Raw genomic sequence first — 24,321 nt, 5'->3', positions numbered from 1 at the left:
CATTGTTGGACAGTTGCTGCCTTACTGTACCTGTTTTATTTATACTGAGTTTTGGACAGTACATATTACATTGTTGGACAGTTGCTGCCTTACTGTACCTGTTATATTTATACATGAGTTTTGGACAGTACATATTACATTTTGGACAGTTGCTGCCTTACTGTACCTGTTTTATTTATACAGAGTTTTGGACAGTACATATTACATTTTTGGACAGTTGCTGCCTTACTGTACCTGTTATATTTATACAGAGTTTTGGACAGTACATATTACATTGTTGGACAGTTGCTGCCTTACTGTACCTGTTTTATTTATACAGAGTTTTGGACAGTACATATTACATTTTTGGACAGTTGCTGCCTTACTGTACCTGTTTTATTTATACAGAGTTTTGGACAGTACATATTACATTTTGGACAGTTGCTGCCTTACTGTACCTGTTTTATTTATACAGAGTTTTGGACAGTACATATTACATTTTTGGACAGTTGCTGCCTTACTGTACCTGTTTTATTTATACAGAGTTTTGGACAGTACATATTACATTTTTGGACAGTTGCTGCCTTACTGTACCTGTTATATTTATACTGAGTTTTGGACAGTACATATTACATTTTTGGACAGTTGCTGCCTTACTGTACCTGTTTTATTTATACAGAGTTTTGGACAGTACATATTACATTGTTGGACAGTTGCTGCCTTACTGTACCTGTTTTATTTATACAGAGTTTTGGACAGTACATATTACATTTTTGGACAGTTGCTGCCTTACTGTACCTGTTTTATTTATACAGAGTTTTGGACAGTACATATTACATTGTTGGACAGTTGCTGCCTTACTGTACCTGTTTTATTTATACAGAGTTTTGGACAGTACATATTACATTTTTGGACAGTTGCTGCCTTACTGTACCTGTTTTATTTATACAGAGTTTTGGACAGTACATATTACATTTTTGGACAGTTGCTGCCTTACTGTACCTGTTTTATTTATACTGAGTTTTGGACAGTACATATTACATTGTTGGACAGTTGCTGCCTTACTGTACCTGTTATATTTATACTTAGTTTTGGACAGTACATATTACATTGTTGGACAGTTGCTGCCTTACTGTACCTGTTTTATTTATACAGAGTTTTGGACAGTACATATTACATTGTTGGACAGTTGCTGCCTTACTGTACCTGTTATATTTATACTTTTTGGACAGTTTATTACATTTTGGACAGTTGCTGCTTACTGTACTGTTTTGGACAGTTTTCTTTACAGTTCCTGTTTTTTATTTATACAGAGTTTTGGACAGTACATATTACATTGTTGGACAGTTGCTGCCTTACTGTACCTGTTTTATTTATACAGAGTTTTGGACAGTACATATTACATTGTTGGACAGTTGCTGCCTTACTGTACCTGTTATATTTATACAGAGTTTTGGACAGTACATATTACATTTTTGGACAGTTGCTGCCTTACTGTACCTGTTATATTTATACTGAGTTTTGGACAGTACATATTACATTGTTGGACAGTTGCTGCCTTACTGTACCTGTTTTATTTATACTGAGTTTTGGACAGTACATATTACATTGTTGGACAGTTGCTGCCTTACTGTACCTGTTATATTTATACTGAGTTTTGGACAGTACATATTACATTGTTGGACAGTTGCTGCCTTACTGTACCTGTTATATTTATACAGAGTTTTGGACAGTACATATTACATTGTTGGACAGTTGCTGCCTTACTGTACCTGTTTTATTTATACAGAGTTTTGGACAGTACATATTACATTGTTGGACAGTTGCTGCCTTACTGTACCTGTTTTATTTATACAGAGTTTTGGACAGTACATATTACATTGTTGGACAGTTGCTGCCTTACTGTACCTGTTTTATTTATACTGAGTTTTGGACAGTACATATTACATTGTTGGACAGTTGCTGCCTTACTGTACCTGTTATATTTATACTGAGTTTTGGACAGTACATATTACATTTTTGGACAGTTGCTGCCTTACTGTACCTGTTTTATTTATACTTAGTTTTGGACAGTACATATTACATTTTTGGACAGTTGCTGCCTTACTGTACCTGTTATATTTATACAGAGTTTTGGACAGTACATATTACATTTTTGGACAGTTGCTGCCTTACTGTACCTGTTTTTATTTATACTGAGTTTTGGACAGTACATATTACATTGTTGGACAGTTGCTGCCTTACTGTACCTGTTATATTTATACTTAGTTTTGGACAGTACATATTACATTTTTGGACAGTTGCTGCCTTACTGTACCTGTTATATTTATACAGAGTTTTGGACAGTACATATTACATTTTGGACAGTTGCTGCCTTACTGTACCTGTTTTATTTATACAGAGTTTTGGACAGTACATATTACATTGTTGGACAGTTGCTGCCTTACTGTACCTGTTATATTTATACTGAGTTTTGGACAGTACATATTACATTGTTGGACAGTTGCTGCCTTACTGTACCTGTTTTATTTATACTTAGTTTTGGACAGTACATATTACATTTTTGGACAGTTGCTGCCTTACTGTACCTGTTATATTTATACTGAGTTTTGGACAGTACATATTACATTGTTGGACAGTTGCTGCCTTACTGTACCTGTTTTATTTATACTGAGTTTTGGACAGTACATATTACATTGTTGGACAGTTGCTGCCTTACTGTACCTGTTATATTTATACTGAGTTTTGGACAGTACATATTACATTGTTGGACAGTTGCTGCCTTACTGTACCTGTTTTATTTATACAGAGTTTTTGGACAGTACATATTACATTGTTGGACAGTTGCTGCCTTACTGTACCTGTTTTATTTATACAGAGTTTTGGACAGTACATATTACATTGTTGGACAGTTGCTGCCTTACTGTACCTGTTATATTTATACTGAGTTTTGGACAGTACATATTACATTGTTGGACAGTTGCTGCCTTACTGTACCTGTTTTATTTATACAGAGTTTTGGACAGTACATATTACATTGTTGGACAGTTGCTGCCTTACTGTACCTGTTTTATTTATACAGAGTTTTGGACAGTACATATTACATTGTTGGACAGTTGCTGCCTTACTGTACCTGTTATATTTATACAGAGTTTTGGACAGTACATATTACATTTTTGGACAGTTGCTGCCTTACTGTACCTGTTTTATTTATACTGAGTTTTGGACAGTACATATTACATTGTTGGACAGTTGCTGCCTTACTGTACCTGTTATATATTTATACTGAGTTTTGGACAGTACATATTACATTTTTGGACAGTTGCTGCCTTACTGTACCTGTTTTATTTATACAGAGTTTTGGACAGTACATATTACATTGTTGGACAGTTGCTGCCTTACTGTACCTGTTTTATTTATACAGAGTTTTGGACAGTACATATTACATTTTTGGACAGTTGCTGCCTTACTGTACCTGTTATATTTATACAGAGTTTTGGACAGTACATATTACATTGTTGGACAGTTGCTGCCTTACTGTACCTGTTTTATTTATACTGAGTTTTGGACAGTACATATTACATTTTTGGACAGTTGCTGCCTTACTGTACCTGTTTTATTTATACAGAGTTTTGGACAGTACATATTACATTGTTGGACAGTTGCTGCCTTACTGTACCTGTTATATTTATACAGAGTTTTGGACAGTACATATTACATTTTTGGACAGTTGCTGCCTTACTGTACCTGTTTTATTTATACTTAGTTTTGGACAGTACATATTACATTTTTGGACAGTTGCTGCCTTACTGTACCTGTTTTATTTATACTGAGTTTTGGACAGTACATATTACATTGTTGGACAGTTGCTGCCTTACTGTACCTGTTTTATTTATACTGAGTTTTGGACAGTACATATTACATTGTTGGACAGTTGCTGCCTTACTGTACCTGTTATATTTATACAGAGTTTTTGGACAGTACATATTACATTTTTGGACAGTTGCTGCCTTACTGTACCTGTTTTATTATTTATACTGAGTTTTGGACAGTACATATTACATTGTTGGACAGTTGCTGCCTTACTGTACCTGTTTTATTTATACTGAGTTTTGGACAGTACATATTACATTGTTGGACAGTTGCTGCCTTACTGTACCTGTTTTATTTATACAGTACATATTACATTTTTGGACAGTTGCTGCCTTACTGTACCTGTTTTATTTATACAGAGTTTTGGACAGTACATATTACATTTTTGGACAGTTGCTGCCTTACTGTACCTGTTTTATTTATACAGAGTTTTGGACAGTACATATTACATTGTTGGACAGTTGCTGCCTTACTGTACCTGTTTTATTTATACAGAGTTTTGGACAGTACATAATTACATTGTTGGACAGTTGCTGCCTTACTGTACCTGTTTTATTTATACAGTTGGTTTTTGTTATAATTATTTCTCAGCCCACCATCCATCAACAGTTTTTGTTATGATTATTTCTCAGCCCACCATCCATCAACAGTTTTTGTTATAATTATTTCTCAGCCCACCATCCATCAACAGTTCTTGTTATAATTATTTCTCAGCCCACCATCCATCAACAGTTCTTGTTATAATTATTTCTCAGCCCACCATCCATCAACAGTTTCTTATCATTATTTCTCAGCCCACCATCCATCAACAGTTTTTGTTATCATTATTTCTCAGCCCACCATCCATCAACAGTTCTTGTTATAATTATTTCTCAGCCCACCATCCATCAACAGTTTTTGTTATAATTATTTCTCAGCCCACCATCCATCAACAGTTCTTGTTATCATTATTTCTCAGCCCACCATCTATCAACAGTTTTTGTTATAATTATTTCTCAGCCCACCATCCATCAACAGTTTTTGTTATAATTATTTCTCAGCCCACCATCCATCAACAGTTCTTGTTATAATTATTTCTCAGCCCACCATCCATCAACAGTTCTTATTTATTTCTCAGCCCACCATCCATCAACAGTTTTTGTTATGATTATTTCTCAGCCCACCATCCATCAACAGATCTTGTTATAATTATTTCTCAGCCCACCATCCATCAACAGTTCTTATCAATATTTCTCAGCCCACCATCCATCAACAGTTCTTGTTATAATCATTTCTCAGCCCACCATCCATTCAACAGTTCTTGTTATCATTATTTCTCAGCCCACCATCCATCAACAGTTTTTGTTATAATTATTTCTCAGCCCACCATCCATCAACAGTTCTTGTTATAATTATTTCTCAGCCCACCATCCATCAACAGTTCTTGTTATAATTATTTCTCAGCCCACCATCCATCAACAGTTCTTGTTATCATTTTTTCTCAGCCCACCATCCATCAACAGTTTTTGTTATAATTATTTCTTGTGAAGGGGTCTGCCTGATATTTGATATGTATATGTAGGTTTTCCTGGAGCCCAAGTTGTGCATATCTTTCTTTGGTGGGTGCCGAGATCCCTCAAGGATCTCATGTTTATAGAATATGATTGCTTGTTTATTCTAATTATACGTATACAACGTATATTAAGTGATAAAGATGTCATCCATCCGGGAATGTATGTGACATCAGTATACTGTTCTGCTAAAAGCAAGTACTCCACTTAGTAAGCAGTAGAATTACTGAACTTGTCAACATTAAAGTACTGACAGCAGGTGAACATGTTGGATCTTTATACAGATTTGTATGGAGATTGTGAAAAGGAAGCCTGCCGTGCCGATATAGTTAACGACAGTGTAGAGGATCTCCGCAGTGGTTATGTTAATCTCATCTACAGGAATTATGTAAGTAGAAACAATCCACATAATATACAGGAATAATGTAAGTAGAAATATTCCACATCATCTACAGGAATTTTGTAAGTAGAAACAATCCACATCATGTACATGAATTATGTAAGTAGAAACATTCCACATCATCTACAGGAATTATGTAAGTAGAAACAATCCACATAACATACAAGAATAATGTAAGTAGAAATATTCCACATCATCTACAGGAATAATGTGAGTAGAAATATTCCACATAATCTACAGGAATTATGTAAGTAGAAACAATGCACATCATGTACATGAATTATGTAAGTAGAAACATTCCACATCATGTACAGGAATTATGTAAGAAGAAACATTCCACATCTTGTACATGAATTATGTAAGTAGAAACATTCCACATCTTGTACATGAATTATGTAAGTAGAAACATTCCAAATCTTGTACATGAATTATGTAAGAGAAACATTCCACATCTTCTACATGAATTATGTAAGTAGAAACATTCCACATCATCCAGGAATTATCTAAGTAGAAACATCCACATCATTACAGAATTATGTAGTAGAAACAATCCACATCTGTACAGAATTATGTAAGAAGAAACATTCCACATCTTGTACATGAATTATGTAAGTAGAAAACATTCCACATTATGTACAGGAATTATGTAAGTAGAAACATTCCACATCATGTACAGGAATTATATATGTAAGTAGAAACAATCCACATCATTTACAGGAATTATTTTAGTAGAAACAATCCACATCATGTACAGGAATTATGTAAGTAGAAACATTCCACATCTTGTACATGAATTATGTAAGTAGAAACATTCCACATCTTGTACATGAATTATGTAAGTAGAAACATTCCACATCTTGTACATGAATTATGTAAGTAGAAACATTCCACATCTTGTACATGAATTATGTAAGTAGAAACATTCCACATCATGTACAGGAATTATGTAAGTAGAAACAATCCACATAATTTACAGGAATTATGTAAGTAGAAACATTCCACATCATTTACAGGAATTATGTAAGTAGAAACATTCTTCATCATGTACATGAATTATGTAAGTAGAAACAATCCACATCTTGTTCATGAATTATGTAAGTAGAAACATTCCATTTCATGTACATGAATTATGTAAGTAGAACATTCCACATCATGTACAGGAATTATGAATGTAGAAACATTCCACATCATGTACAGGAATTATGTAATTAGAAAAAATCCACATAATCTACATGAATTATGTAAGTAGAAACATTCCACATCATGAACAGGAATAATGTAAGTAGAAACATTCCACATCATGAACAGGAATAATGTAAGTAGAAACATTCCACATCATGTACAGGAATTATATATGTAAGTAGAAACAATCCATATCATTTACAGGAATTATTTTAGTAGAAACAATCCACATCATGTACAGGAATTATGTAAGTAGAAACATTCCACATCTTGTACATGAATTATGTAAGTAGAAACATTCCACATCATCTACAGGAATTATGTAAGTAGAAACATTCCACATCATGTACAGGAATTATGTAAGTAGAAACAATCCACATCATGTACAGGAATTATGTAAGTAGAAACATTCCACATCATGAACAGGAATAATGTAAGTAGAAACATTCCACATCATGTACAGGAATTATATATGTAAGTAGAAACAATCCATATCATTTACAGGAATTATTTTTAGTAGAAACAATCCACATCATGTACAGGAATTATGTAAGTAGAAACATTCCACATCTTGTACATGAATTATGTAAGTAGAAACATTCCACATCATCATTCCTGATTGAATATGTATTTATGTAAGTAAAACAATCCACATCATAATACTGTAATCATCCTGTTGAATATGTAGAAAGGAATTATTCACATATCATAACTGTAATAATCCTAAGTAGAACATATTTATCATCTACAGGAATTATGTAAATAGAAACAATTCTGTACATTCATCTACAGGAATTATGTAAGTAGAAACATTCCACATCGTGTAAGGGAATTATGTAAGTAGAAACATTCCACATCATGAACTGTAATAATTCCTAATTGAAGAAATATTCCGACTTAACAATAGTCGAATGCCCACAGCTAGCAATTTTCCAGCCATTGTACTAGTGCCAATTGTAATGACGTGATAGATAGTATTTATGTACAGGAATTATGTAAATATCATAATTCTGTAATCACTCCTGATTGAATATGTATTTATGTACAGGAATTATGTAAATATCATAATTCTGTAATCACTCGTGATTGAATATGTTTTATGTACAGGAATTATGTAAATATCATAATTCTGTAATCACTCCTGATTGAATATGTATTTATGTATAGGAATTATATAAATACAAAATGTAATATCATAATACTATAATCACTCCTGATTGAATATGTGTTTATGTATAGGAATTATGTAAATATCATAATACTATAATCACTCCTGATTGAATATGTGTTTATGTTTGTAGTCATAATCTATATATAAGTATGGTTTAGTCATGTAAAGTATCATATTCTATAATCACTCCTGATTGAATATGTGTTTATGTACATGTTATGTAAGTATCATAATTCTATAATCACTCCTGATTGAATATGTGTTTATGTACATGTTATGTAAGTATCATAATTCTATAATCACTCCTGATTGAATATGTGTTTATGTACATGTTATGTAAGTATCATAATTCTATAATCACTCCTGATTGAATATGTGTTTATGTACATGTTATGTAAGTATCATAATTCTATAATCACTCCTGATTGAATATGTGTTTATGTACATGTTAATGTAAGTATCATAATACTATAATCACTCCTGATTGAATATGTGTTTATGTACATGTTATGTAAGTATCATAATTCTATAATCACTTCTGATTGAATATGTATTATAATTCCATGAACATTCAAGACAAATAATTCTTTTATAGTTCTCATATGTTGTAGAAAAACATTTTGCATGTGGTACATGTACTTTTAACTTCATGATAATTGTTTTATTCCTGATCCTAGGAGGCTGGCAAAGAGGAATATATTAAAGGACTTCCCGCAAAATTTGGCTACTTTGAGGTAGGTTCAAAACCATTTCTTCGAAAAATCAGAACTATGCTTTATTAAAGAAGTACATTAAAGGGGCAATTTAGTCAACAAGTTCAGTGAAATTCCAATTTACATAGGAAGTAATCCTATTCCAATGAAAGTTGGGAATCATAAGGGTATCACTTTTATATGTCCCAAAGTGTCCACTACATTCTTGTCAGTGTGTGCCAAAGCTAGCTTACTCTCCACCAGTATGCATTGATGTGGCTACGTTGTAGACCAAACCCAAATTTGCACCAGTGGAGTAAAGTAACATTTATAGGAGATTTCAGAAAAGATGGCGTGACGTCACAGAAAGTTTACATCCGGGTCCTCAAAGGTACAAACACAGTATGGCGACTGATAAAAACAATAACAGATACGTACATCCCTGCTTCATAATCGATACTTTGACAAAAGTTTATACTTTCATACTTGCAAATTCTGATTTTGAAATGGTTTCTTATTGTTTTACATGTTACGGATGTTAACATTTTTATATTTTCATTTGTTTATTGCTAAATATAACAAGTGTAGATTTAATGTCGAAGCCACCTATCGAAGCGCTGCCGGGCCATCACACGTTCCCGATTTTGTTCATACGTATAAATTGAGGTTGTGAAAAAGGTGTTTATGAATAAATGATTTATTTCAATGTATCATGTTTCTGTTAAACATGAAAAAGCTGTTCACAACACGAGATGATATAAACAAAACGTGAACCACCTGACCAGACCACGGCCGCTCGTGTATGGCTTCATCGCTGGTAGATCACCGCAGGCCACAGCATTGTTGGGGAAATAAATCATATGAATGATTACCAACACTTTTATCTAAAAAAGTACTTGTTTAAGATATATATGTTTCGTTATTTAATATGTACATGTTGTTTTGATGGAATGCCCTTGTATCAACTACTGTGTTACACCAGAGATTTATATAATTAATATTACTATTTAAATCTCTGGTTACACGTACACGTACATGTATGGCTGCCGATCTCGAAAAATAATATATGGTGAAATCGTTCAGTTTTCATGCTGCATATTTCATTTTTAATATTTCATTTTCAGCCGCTTTTATGCCATGGACTGCTGTGTTAAGTCTCCAATTGAAATGGTATTAATTTTATATAATTTGAATACATATTAGGTAGACTTCATTTAAATTGAACGTAAATGCCGACCAGGATACATTGCGCAAGGCTTCGAGAATCCTAAATACTCAAAGTTTTGTTTAAAAATATGATATAATGAACCTACAAACTGACTCATTTGTATGTTATAAACTAAATCTTAAAATTGATGACAAAAATATTAACCAGAATACGTAATTTTATGACACTGAAAACGGACGAAATTCGGGTTCTCGGTTGTACTGTAATGGCTGCCGTGGGCTTGGGGTAATCTACGAAAGCAAATGTTTAATTTTGTACTAATCACACATCGTAAGGTGTTTTATCAAGAAACCCTTCGAAAACAGTAATTGCTTATAATTATATTTTGGATGACTTTGAATTTAATTTGTAATTTCAAATTGATATTTGCAATATATCTGTCAATGTTTATACGTAATGGCGACCGTGTTTTCTCGTGGCGGTCGAAAATGGAGTATAAACAGAGTAAAATATATGAATACCATATGTTTAAAATTGTAAATTATTGTAAAATATTTTTATTTACACTTTTCGAAATGTAAATAGCGCAATAGTTCTCGGATTGTCGTACTATTTATTACAATAAAATGTAAACAAACATCGCAAGCGGCTGTGTTCCCTCAATGTTTATGTGTACAGATATAGGAGTTGTACCTTTGAGCGCCCGGATGTACCTTTGTGTGACGTCATCGCCATCTTTTCTGAAATCTCCTATAAAGACAGAACAAGAGGCCCATGGGCCTTAACGGTCATCTGACTCATGGCACTAAACAACAAAGTCACAATATAAAGTATTGGTGAACGATTAATATAAACAATACAAACAAGGAACTCCTTAGTTGAATATGTAAGTTTCTGAAATAGGTAAATGTCGTTTGTTGAACAAACTTGGTAGCCCTTCATCCATATATGGTCGAAACCCATTCAAGGATTAATATAAGGAGGAGTCATATTTTAAAGCCAATTTTCAGCAAAGCTCCCATTTTGGACCTCGGTCATACTATCCCCATGGGTCTAACCTCGGTCTTTTATAAAATATGATTGTCCTTACCTAAAGTTCCCCTTTCTGAATCAATTAAAACCCCTATAGACCAATTTTCATTGAGATCAGAGACTGAAAACAGGAAGTGGGCCAGCGGCCATCTTGGAATACCAAAATCTTTACGAAAATGTTTGCATGTTGTTGGGCATCAATTAAAACCCCTGTAGACCAATATTCATTGAGATTGGAGACTGAAACCTTAAAACAGGAAGTGGGCCAGCAGCCATCTTGGAATACCAAAATCTTTACGAAAATGTTTGCATGTTGTTGGGCATCAATTAAAACCCCTATAGCCCAATTTTCATTGAGATCGGAGACTGAAACCTTAAAACAGGAAGTGGGTCAGCTGCCATCTTGGAATACCAAAATCTTTACGAAAATGTTTGCATGTTGTTCGGCATCAATTGAAACCCCTACAGACCCATTTTCATTGAGAATGGAGACTGAAACCTTAAAACAGGAAGTGGGTCAGCTGCCATCTTGGAATACCAAAATCTTTACGAAAATGTTTGCATGTTGTTCGGCATCAATGAAAACTCCTATAGACCAATTTTCATTGAGATCGGAGACTGAAACCTGAAAACAGGAAATGGGCCAGCTAAAATTAAGAAAATTTGCCCTTTTGGAGCCCCACTCTTCAGCCCCTAGGGGTCTGACCAGACTCATTTATATAAAATATAATTGTGTTTCCCCAATGATGTTTCACAATAAATATGGATAAAATTCATCCAAGGATGAAGGAGGAGTAGGATTTTAAAGCTAAAATTTAGAAAATTTCCCCATTTGGGGCCCCACCCCTCAGCCCCTAGGGGTGGGACCAGGCTCATTTATAATATGATTGTCCTTCCCCAATGATGTTTCACACCAAATATGGATGTAATCCATCCAAGGATGAAGGAGGAATAGGATTTTAAAGCTAAAATTATGAAAATTTCCCCATTTGGGGCCCAACTCCTCAGCCCCTATGGGTCGGACCAGGCTCATTTATATAAAATATAATTGTGTTTCCCCAATGATGTTTCACACCAAATATGGATGTAATCCATCCAAGGATGAAGGAGGAATAGGATTTTAAAGCTAAAATTATGAAAATTTCCCCATTTGGGGCCCAACTCCTCAGCCCCTATGGGTCGGACCAGGCTCATTTATATAAAATATAATTGTGTTTCCCCAATGATGTTTCACACCAAATATGGATAAAATTCATCCAAGGATGAAGGAGGAGTAGGATTTTAAAGCTAAAATTTAGAAAATTTCCCCATTTGGGGCCCCACCCCTCAGCCCCTAGGGGTCGGACCAGACTCATTTATATTAAATATGATTGTCCTTCCCCAATGATGTTTCATACCAAATATGGATGAAATCCATCCAAGGATGAAAGAGAGCTAGATGTAGGATTTTAAAGCATAAAATAGAAAATTTGCCCTTTTTGGCCCCCCCCCCCTCAGCCCCTAGGGGTCGGACCAGGCTCATTTAGATAAAATATGATTGTCCTTCCCCAATGATGTTTCACACCAAATATGGATGAAACCAATCCAAGGGTGAAGGAGAAGTAGGATTTTAAAGCTTAAAATAAGAAAATTAGCCCTTTGGGGGCCCCACCCCTCAGCCCCTAGGGGTCGGACCAGGCGCATTTATATAAAATATGATTATCCTTCCCCAATGATGTTTCATTCCAAATATGGATGAAATCCATGCAAGGATGAAAGAGGAGTAGGATTTTAAAGCTTAAAATAAGAAAATTTGCCCTTTTGGGGCCCCACCCCTCAGTCCCTAGGGGTCGGACCAGGCTCATTTATATAAAATATAATTGTCCTTCCCCAATGATGTTTCACACCAAATATGGATGAAACCAATCCAAGGATGAAGGAGGAGTAGGATTTTAAAGCTTAAAATAAGAAAATTAGCCCTTTCGGGGCCCCACCCCTCAGCCCCTAGGGGTCGGACCAGGCTCATTTATATAAAATATGATGAAATCAATCCAAGGATGAAGGAGGAGTAGGATTCTAAAGCTTAAAATAAGAAAATTTGCCCTTTTGGGACCCCACATCTCAGCCCCTAGGGGTCGGACCAGGCTCATTTATATAAAATATGATGAAATCAATCCAAGGATGAAGGAGGAGTAGGATTCTAAAGCTTAAAATAAGAAAATTTGCCCTTTGGGGGCCCCACATCTCAGCCCCTTGGGGTCGGACCAGGCTCATTTATATAAAATATGATTGTCCTTCCCCACTGATGTTTCATACCAAATATGGATATAATCCACTCAAGAGTTAAGGAGGAGTAGGCTTTTGTATAAATAGTCTTACGCACGACGCATTGCGCACGATGACGGACAAAACATGATGACAATAGGTCATCTGACCGAAGAAGGTCAGATGACCTAAAAATGGTACTTTATCTATCTTTGATAGTCTAGAAATCATTTCTACAATCACATTATATTTAGCTGTGATAGTCTATATAAATAGAATTTCTAATTATTTTCTAAGTGAAATTATGAATAATCTATTTCAGAATTTCATCAAAGACACAAAACCCTATATACTTGGAGATAAGGTAAGTGGTATTGTTTCACCCTCTCCCGTTTTATCTGTCATTTATAGAAATTTTATCATTTTTCACTAAACCATTGATTATTTAAATGTTCCATAATACTCCTCATGTCAACATAATCTTTCAACAATTTCTGAGGGAAATCTAAATGTCCATAGTTCTTCAATACTAATTTTAGTTCTTGTAAGATCTAGTATAGGTACTAGAACAAGAATTAGTGCACCTTTTTGCTTATTTTGAATTAGAAACAAAAGATAGTGTTGAAATCAGTCACAGTATATATATTGTATATTTCAGATCTGTTTTGCTGACTACAGCCTATTTGATGTTCTCGACATCCATTTGATTTTGGCACCATCCTGTCTTGATGGTTTCTCCGCCCTCCAGGCATTTTATAAAGCAGTGGGGTCACGTCCTAAGATCAAAGCTTATAGAGAAACAGATGCTGTCAAAGCAATGCCAGTGAATGGCAATAACAAGCAATAGACATTCCAATATCCATGGAAATAGTCTTGTAGACACCAAAGTACTGGTGTTCAATGGAGAATAGACAAGTAATGTTTGACAGATATGGTGATAGTCCTAGTGTAATTATGATAAGAAATTTCATCATTAATAATCATGTTTCTGATTAAACTGACCACTTGTACAATCAATCATCCCTTTATTCAATCTTGCCAGACAAAAGTCGCCTGACTGGATGACCAACTTATGTGTGTGCCTTGTTAACTGACTAGTTACTAAATGTAGGATTTGAACATCACTTGTCTTCTGGACTACAATTATGTGTAAAACATATGTTCTTTTTGACTTTGTTTTGTTGTTGAAAAACTATAACAATTAAGAAATTGTCAATTACTTTTAGTTTCACATTAATGTCAACACTAATAAGAGGTCAATTTATTTTGTAATTATTATAGACTAATTGGTACATTTGTACTTGTTTTTAGGTCACCTGAAACGAAGTCTCAAGTGACCTATTCTAATCACCTTTTGTCCGTCGTTGTGCGTCGTATGTCCGTAAACAATTTACATTTACGACTTCTTCTCCAAAACTGCTGAAGCAATTTCAATGAAATTTTGCACAAACCTTCTAAGGTATAAGGCCAATCAAAATTGTGAATTATATGGTCCCCACCCCCCAGGGGGCTGTGGGAGGGGCCAAAAGGGGTAAAATTGGGTAAAATTTCAAAAATCTTCTTCTCTACTCACAGATGTGGTAGAATCAAATACTCTTCATAGATAGAAAGGTCTTAAGGTCCTTTACAAAAATTGTGAATTATATGACCCTGGGGTCTCTAGTTTCCCCCTGGGGAGGGGGTTAAGTTTACTATAGTTTATATTGGGAAAACACATTTTTGCGCATTATTTGGTCATTTGTAATAGGAAATGAGTCAAATGTTGTCAGAATTATCAGTATGAGAAGGCCATTTCATCATATTAACAAATTTTCAATGACTGACCCCCAGGGGCCTTAGGGGCAGGGTCAAAATGGGTCAAATAGGCTAAAACTTCAAAAATCTTCTTCTGAAATTCTGGAAATGGTAGAATCAAATACTTTTCATAAATAGAAAGGTCTTAAGGTCCTTTACAAAAATTGTGAATTATATGACCCTGGGGTCTCACGTTTCCCCCCTGGGGAGGGGGTCAAGTTTACTATAGTTTAGATAGGAAAAACACATTAATAAGCATGTTTTGCTCAATTTTCATTGGATACGAGTCAAACTTGGTTAGAATTATTAGCCTGAGATAGCATTTTAATATCATATCCACATTGGTCCTGGCCGACCCCCTGGGGGCAGAGGGGCGGGGCTAAAAAAAGGGTCAAATAGGCTAAAACTTCAAAAATCTTCTTCTGAAATTCTGGAAATGGTAGAATCAAATACTTTTCATAAATAGAAAGGTCTTAAGGTCCTTTACAAAAATTGTGAATTATATGACCCTGGGGTCTCGCGTTTCCCCCCTGGGGAGGGGGTCAAGTTTACTATAGTTTAGATAGGAAAAACACATTAATGAGCATGTTTTGCTCAATTTTCATTGGATACGAGTCAAACTTGGTTAGAATTATTAGCCTGAGATAGCATTTTAATATCATATCCACATTGGTCCTGGCCGACCCCCTGGGGGCAGAAGGGGCGGGGCTAAAAAAAGGGTCATAACCCTGTCAGTAACTAGTCAGTGGTATTCTGACTACCTCCACTTCTAAACCTAGCATAAACATACTAACCCTGTCAGTAACTAGTCAGTGGTATTCTGACTACCTCCACTTCTAACCTAACATAAACATAACCCTGTCAGTAACTAGTCAGTGGTATTCTGACTACCTCCACGTCTAACCTAGCCTAAACATAACCCTGTCAGTAACTAGTCAGTGGTATTCTGACTACCTCCACTTCTAACCTAACATAAACATAACCCTGTCAGTAACTAGTCAGTGGTATTCTGACTACCTCCACTTCTAAACCTAGCCTAAACATAACCCTGTCAGTAACTAGTCAGTGGTATTCTGACTACCTCCACTTCTAAACCTAGCCTAAACATAACCCTGTCAGTAACTAGTCAGTGGTATTCTGACTACCTCCACTTCTAAACCTAACATAAACATAACCCTGTCAGTAACTAGTCAGTGGTATTCTGACTACCTCCACTTCTAAACCTAGCATAAACATAACCCTGTCAGTAACTAGTCAGTGGTATTCTGACTACCTCCACTTCTAAACCTAGCATAAACATAACCCTGTCAGTAACTAGTCAGTGGTATTCTGACTACCTCCACTTCTAAACCTAGCATAAACATAACCCTGTCAGTAACTAGTCAGTGGTATTCTGACTACCTCCACTTCTAAACCTAGCCTAAAACATAACCCTGTCAGTAACTAGTCAGTGGTATTCTGACTACCTCCACTTCTAAACCTAGCCTAAACATAACCCTGTCAGTAACTAGTCAGTGGTATTCTGACTACCTCCACTTCTAACCTAACATAAACATAACCCTGTCAGTAACTAGTCAGTGGTATTCTGACTACCTCCACTTCTAAACCTAGCCTAAACATAACCCTGTCAGTAACTAGTCAGTGGTATTCTGACTACCTCCACTTCTAAACCTAACATAAACATAACCCTGTCAGTAACTAGTCAGTGGTATTCTGACTACCTCCACTTCTAAACCTACTAAACATAACCCTGTCAGTAACTCAGTCAGTGGTATTCTGACTACCTCCACTTCTAAACCTAACATAAACATAACCCTGTCAGTAACTAGTCAGTGGTATTCTGACTACCTCCACTTCTAAACCTAGCATAAACATAACCCTGTCAGTAACTAGTCAGTGGTATTCTGACTACCTCCACTTCTAAACCTAGCCTAAACATAACCCTGTCAGTAACTAGTCAGTGGTATTCTGACTACCTCCACTTCTAAACCTAACCTAAACATAACCCTGTCAGTAACTAGTCAGTGGTATTCTGACTACCTCCACTTCTATACCTAGCATAAACATAACCCTGTCAGTAACTAGTCAGTGGTATTCTGACTACCTCCACTTCTAAACCTAGCCTAAACATAACCCTGTCAGTAACTAGTCAGTGGTATTCTGACTACCTCCACTTCTAACCTACATAAACATAACTGTCAAACCCTGTCAGTAACTAGTCAGTGGTAATATCAGACTACCTCCACTTCTAAACCTAGCATAAACATAACCCTGTCAGTAACTAGTCAGTGGTATTCTGACTACCTCCACTTCTAAACCTAACATAAACATAACCCTGTCAGTAACTAGTCAGTGGTATTCTGACTACCTCCACTTCTATACCTAGCATAAACATAACCCTGTCAGTAACTAGTCAGTGGTATTCTGACTACCTCCACTTCTAAACCTAACATAAACATAACCCTGTCAGTAACTAGTCAGTGGTATTCTGACTACCTAGACATCTATACCTAGCATAAACATAACCCTGTCAGTAACTAGTCAGTGGTATTCTGACTACCTCCACTTCTAACCTAACATAAACATAACCCTGTCAGTAACTAGTCAGTGGTATTCTGACTACCTCCATTTCTAAAACTAGCCTAAACATAACCCTGTCAGTAACTAGTCAGTGGTATTCTGACTACCTCCACTTCTAAACCTAGCATAAACATAACCCTGTCAGTAACTAGTCAGTGGTATTCTGACTACCTCCACTTCTAACCTAGCATAAACATAACCCTGTCAGTAACTAGTCAGTGGTATTCTGACTACCTCCACTTCTAAACCTAGCCTAAACATAACCCTGTCAGTAACTAGTCAGTGGTATTCTGACTACCTCCACTTCTAAACCTAACATAAACATAACCCTGTCAGTAACTAGTCAGTGGTATTCTGACTACCTCCACTCTAACCTAGCATAAACATAACCCTGTCAGTAACTAGTCAGTGGTATTCTGACTACCTCCACTTCTAACCTAACATAAACATAACCCTGTCAGTAACTAGTCAGTGGTATTCTGACTACCTCCACTTCTAAACCTAGCCTAAACATAACCCTGTCAGTAACTAGTCAGTGGTATTCTGACTACCTCCACTTCTATACCTAGCATAAACATAACCCTGTCAGTAACTAGTCAGTGGTATTCTGACTACCTCCACTTCTAAACCTAGCATAAACATAACCCTGTCAGTAACTAGTCAGTGGTATTCTGACTACCTCCACTTCTAAACCTAACATAAACATAACCCTGTCAGTAACTAGTCAGTGGTATTCTGACTACCTCCACTTCTAAACCTAACATAAACATAACCCTGTCAGTAACTAGTCAGTGGTATTCTGACTACCTCCACTTCTAAACCTACATAAACATAACCCTGTCAGTAACTAGTCAGTGGTATTCTGACTACCTCCACTTCTAAACCTAGCCTAAACATAACCCTGTCAGTAACTAGTCAGTGGTATTCTGACTACCTCCACTTCTAAACCTAACATAAACATAACCCTGTCAGTAACTAGTCAGTGGTATTCTGACTACCTCCACGTCTAAACCTAACATAAACATAACCCTGTCAGTAACTAGTCAGTGGTATTCTGACTACCTCCACTTCTAAACCTAGCATAAACATAACCCTGTCAGTAACTAGTCAGTGGTATTCTGACTACCTCCACTTCTAAACCTACCATAAACATAACCCTGTCAGTAACTAGTCAGTGGTATTCTGACTACCTCCACTTCTAAACCTAGCATAAACATAACCCTGTCAGTAACTAGTCAGTGGTATTCTGACTACCTCCACTTCTATACCTAGCATAAACATAACCCTGTCAGTAACTAGTCAGTGGTATTCTGACTACCTCCACTTCTAAACCTAACATAAACATAACCCTGTCAGTAACTAGTCAGTGGTATTCTGACTACCTCCACTTCTAAACCTAGCCTAAACATAACCCTGTCAGTAACTAGTCAGTGGTATTCTGACTACCTCCACTTCTAAACCTAGCCTAAACATAACCCTGTCAGTAACTAGTCAGTGGTATTCTGACTACCTCCACTTCTAACCTAACATAAACATAACCCTGTCAGTAACTAGTCAGTGGTATTCTGACTACCTCCACTTCTAAACCTAACATAAACATAACCCCTGTCAGTAACTAGTCAGTGGTATTCTGACTACCTCCATTTCTAAACCTAGCATAAACATAACCCTGTCAGTAACTAGTCAGTGGTATTCTGACTACCTCCACTTCTAAACCTAACATAAACATAACCCTGTCAGTAACTAGTCAGTGGTATTCTGACTACCTCCACTTCTAACCTAACATAAACATAACCCTGTCAGTAACTAGTCAGTGGTATTCTGACTACCTCCACTTCTAAACCTAACCTAAACATAACCCTGTCAGTAACTAGTCAGTGGTATTCTGACTACCTCCACTTCTAAACCTAACATAAACATAACCCTGTCAGTAACTAGTCAGTGGTATTCTGACTACCTCCACTTCTAAACCTAGCATAAACATAACCCTGTCAGTAACTAGTCAGTGGTATTCTGACTACCTCCACGTCTAACCTAACATAAACATAACCCTGTCAGTAACTAGTCAGTGGTATTCTGACTACCTCCACTTCTAACCTAACATAAACATAACCCTGTCAGTAACTAGTCAGTGGTATTCTGACTACCTCCACTTCTAAACCTAGCCTAAACATAACCCTGTCAGTAACTAGTCAGTGGTATTCTGACTACCTCCACTTCTAAACCTAGCATAAACATAACCCTGTCAGTAACTAGTCAGTGGTATTCTGACTACCTCCACTTCTAAACCTAGCATAAACATAACCCTGTCAGTAACTAGTCAGTGGTATTCTGACTACCTCCACTTCTAAACCTAGCATAAACATAACCCTGTCAGTAACTAGTCAGTGGTATTCTGACTACCTCCACTTCTATACCTAGCATAAACATAACCCTGTCAGTAACTAGTCAGTGGTATTCTGACTACCTCCACTTCTAAACCTAACATAAACATAACCCTGTCAGTAACTAGTCAGTGGTATTCTGACTACCTCCACTTCTAAACCTAACATAAACATAACCCTGTCAGTAACTAGTCAGTGGTATTCTGACTACCTCCACGTCTAACCTAACATAAACATAACCCTGTCAGTAACTAGTCAGTGGTATTCTGACTACCTCCACTTCTAAACCTAACATAAACATAACCCTGTCAGTAACTAGTCAGTGGTATTCTGACTACCTCCACTTCTAAACCTAACTAAACATAACCCTGTCAGTAACTAGTCAGTGGTATTCTGACTACCTCCACTTCTAAACCTAACATAAACATAACCCTGTCAGTAACTAGTCAGTGGTATTCTGACTACCTCCACTTCTAAACCTAGCCTAAAAACCCTGTCAGTAACTAGTCAGTGGTATTCTGACTACCTCCACTTCTAAACCTAGCATAAACATAACCCTGTCAGTAACTAGTCAGTGGTATTCTGACTACCTCCACTTCTAAACCTAGCCTAAACATAACCCTGTCAGTAACTAGTCAGTGGTATTCTGACTACCTCCACTTCTAAACCTAACATAAACATAACCCTGTCAGTAACTAGTCAGTGGTATTCTGACTACCTCCACGTCTAACCTAACATAAACATAACCCTGTCAGTAACTAGTCAGTGGTATTCTGACTACCTCCATTTCTAAACCTAGCCTAAACATAACCCTGTCAGTAACTAGTCAGTGGTATTCTGACTACCTCCACTTCTAAACCTAACATAAACATAACCCTGTCAGTAACTAGTCAGTGGTATTCTGACTACCTCCACGTCTAACCTAACATAAACATAACCCTGTCAGTAACTAGTCAGTGGTATTCTGACTACCTAGACATCTATACCTAGCATAAACATAACCCTGTCAGTAACTAGTCAGTGGTATTCTGACTACCTCCACTTCTAAACCTAACATAAACATAACCCTGTCAGTAACTAGTCAGTGGTATTCTGACTACCTCCACTTCTAAACCTAGCATAAACATAACCCTGTCAGTAACTAGTCAGTGGTATTCTGACTACCTCCACTTCTAAACCTAACCTAAACATAACCCTGTCAGTAACTAGTCAGTGGTATTCTGACTACCTCCACTTCTAAACCTAACATAAACATAACCCTGTGTCAGTAACTAGTCAGTGGTATTCTGACTACCTCCACTTCTAAACCTAACATAAACATAACCCTGTCAGTAACTAGTCAGTGGTATTCTGACTACCTCCACTTCTAAACCTAGCAAAACATAACCCTGTCAGTAACTAGTCAGTGGTATTCTGACTACCTCCACTTCTAAACCTACATAAACATAACCCTGTCAGTAACTAGTCAGTGGTATTCTGACTACCTCCACTTCTAAACCTAACATAAACATAACCCTGTCAGTAACTAGTCAGTGGTATTCTGACTACCTCCACTTCTAACCTAGCATAAACATAACCCTGTCAGTAACTAGTCAGTGGTTATTCTGACTACCTCCACTTCTAAACCTAGCATAAACATAACCCTGTCAGTAACTAGTCAGTGGTATTCTGACTACCTCCACTTCTAAACCTAACATAAACATAACCCTGTCAGTAACTAGTCAGTGGTATTCTGACTACCTCCACTTCTAAACCTAACATAAAACATAACCCTGTCAGTAACTAGTCAGTGGTATTCTGACTACCTCCACTTCTAAACCTAGCATAAACATAACCCTGTCAGTAACTAGTCAGTGGTATTCTGACTACCTCCACTTCTAAACCTAGCCTAAACATAACCCTGTCAGTAACTAGTCAGTGGTATTCTGACTACCTCCACTTCTAAACCTAACATAAACATAACCCTGTCAGTAACTAGTCAGTGGTATTCTGACTACCTCCACTTCTAAACCTAGCATAAACATAACCCTGTCAGTAACTAGTCAGTGGTATTCTGACTACCTCCACTTCTAAACCTAACATAAACATAACCCTGTCAGTAACTAGTCAGTGGTATTCTGACTACCTAGACATCTATACCTAGCATAAACATAACCCTGTCAGTAACTAGTCAGTGGTATTCTGACTACCTCCACTTCTAAACCTAACATAAACATAACCCTGTCAGTAACTAGTCAGTGGTATTCTGACTACCTCCACGTCTAAACCTAACATAAACATAACCCTGTCAGTAACTAGTCAGTGGTATTCTGACTACCTCCACTTCTAAACCTAGCATAAACATAACCCTGTCAGTAACTAGTCAGTGGTATTCTGACTACCTCCACTTCTAAACCTAGCCTAAACATAACCCTGTCAGTAACTAGTCAGTGGTATTCTGACTACCTCCACTTCTAAACCTAGCATAAACATAACCCTGTCAGTAACTAGTCAGTGGTATTCTGACTACCTCCACTTCTAAACCTAGCCTAAACATAACCCTGTCAGTAACTAGTCAGTGGTATTCTGACTACCTCCACGTCTAACCTAACATAAACATAACCCTGTCAGTAACTAGTCAGTGGTATTCTGACTACCTCCACTTCTAAACCTAACATAAACATAACCCTGTCAGTAACTAGTCAGTGGTATTCTGACTACCTCCACGTCTAACCTAACATAAACATAACCCTGTCAGTAACTAGTCAGTGGTATTCTGACTACCTCCACTTCTAAACCTAAACCTAAAACATAACCCTGTCAGTAACTAGTCAGTGGTATTCTGACTACCTCCACTTCTAACCTAACATAAACATAACCCTGTCAGTAACTAGTCAGTGGTATTCTGACTACCTCCACTTCTAAACCTAGCCTAAACATAACCCTGTCAGTAACTAGTCAGTGGTATTCTGACTACCTCCACTTCTAAACCTAACATAAACATAACCCTGTCAGTAACTAGTCAGTGGTATTCTGACTACCTCCACTTCTAAACCTAGCATAAACATAACCCTGTCAGTAACTAGTCAGTGGTATTCTGACTACCTCCACTTCTAAACCTAGCATAAACATAACCCTGTCAGTAACTAGTCAGTGGTATTCTGACTACCTCCACTTCTAAACCTAGCATAAAAATAACCCTGTCAGTAACTAGTCAGTGGTATTCTGACTACCTCCACTTCTAAACCTAGCATAAACATAACCCTGTCAGTAACTAGTCAGTGGTATTCTGACTACCTCCACTCTAAACCTACATAAACATAACCCTGTCAGTAACTAGTCAGTGGTATTCTGACTACCACCCTGTCATACTAGTCTAACTACCTCACTAAACTACTAAACATAACCCTGTCAGTAACTAGTCAGTGGTATTCTGACTACCTCCACTTCTAAACCTAGCCTAAACATAACCCTGTCAGTAACTAGTCAGTGGTATTCTGACTACCTCCACTTCTAACCTAACATAAACATAACCCTGTCAGTAACTAGTCAGTGGTATTCTGACTACCTCCACTTCTAAACCTAGCCTAAACATAACCCTGTCAGTAACTAGTCAGTGGTATTCTGACTACCTCCACGTCTAACCTAGCATAAACATAACCCTGTCAGTAACTAGTCAGTGGTATTCTGACTACCTCCACTTCTAAACCTAGCCTAAACATAACCCTGTCAGTAACTAGTCAGTGGTATTCTGACTACCTCCACTTCTAAACCTAGCCTAAACATAACCCTGTCAGTAACTAGTCAGTGGTATTCTGACTACCTCCACTTCTAAACCTAGCATAAACATAACCCTGTCAGTAACTAGTCAGTGGTATTCTGACTACCTCCACTTCTAACCTAACATAAACATAACCCTGTCAGTAACTAGTCATGTATTCTGACTACCTCCACTCTAAACCTAGCCTAACATAACTACCTGTCAGTAACTAGTCAGTGGTATTCTGACTACCTCCACTTCTAAACCTAGCTAAACATAACTTGTCAGTAACTAGTCAGTGGTATTCTGACTACCTCCACTTCTAACCTAACATAAACATAACCCTGTCAGTAACTAGTCAGTGGTATTCTGACTACCTCCACTTCTAAACCTAGCATAAACATAACCCTGTCAGTAACTAGTCAGTGGTATTCTGACTACCTCCACTTCTAAACCTAGCCTAAACATAACCCTGTCAGTAACTAGTCAGTGGTATTCTGACTACCTCCACTTCTAAACCTAGCCTAAACATA

The 24,321-nt window shown here is 36.7% G+C and overlaps 1 protein-coding gene across 1 annotated transcript in view; it reads left to right on the top strand.

The window, feature by feature from the left end:
• The window catches only part of LOC138311058 (glutathione S-transferase P 1-like), a 35,765-nt gene extending 19,964 nt beyond the window's left edge, over nt 1-15,801 (top strand). The window contains exons 4-8 of the mRNA XM_069252525.1: nt 117-122; nt 5,662-5,790; nt 8,833-8,889; nt 13,614-13,655; nt 13,950-15,801. Of these exons, the coding sequence (XP_069108626.1) occupies nt 117-122; nt 5,662-5,790; nt 8,833-8,889; nt 13,614-13,655; nt 13,950-14,138 (423 nt within the window). The 3' untranslated portion in view covers nt 14,139-15,801. The remainder of the gene's footprint in view (nt 1-116; nt 123-5,661; nt 5,791-8,832; nt 8,890-13,613; nt 13,656-13,949) is intronic.
• Nucleotides 15,802-24,321: the final 8,520 nt, after the last annotated feature.

This window comes from Argopecten irradians, chromosome 1, assembly GCF_041381155.1.
Source record: "Argopecten irradians isolate NY chromosome 1, Ai_NY, whole genome shotgun sequence".
Classification (NCBI taxonomy): Eukaryota; Metazoa; Mollusca; class Bivalvia; order Pectinida; family Pectinidae; genus Argopecten; species Argopecten irradians.
The sequence above is the reverse complement of the archived record's forward strand: the minus strand, read 5'-3'. Positions and strand labels throughout refer to the sequence as shown.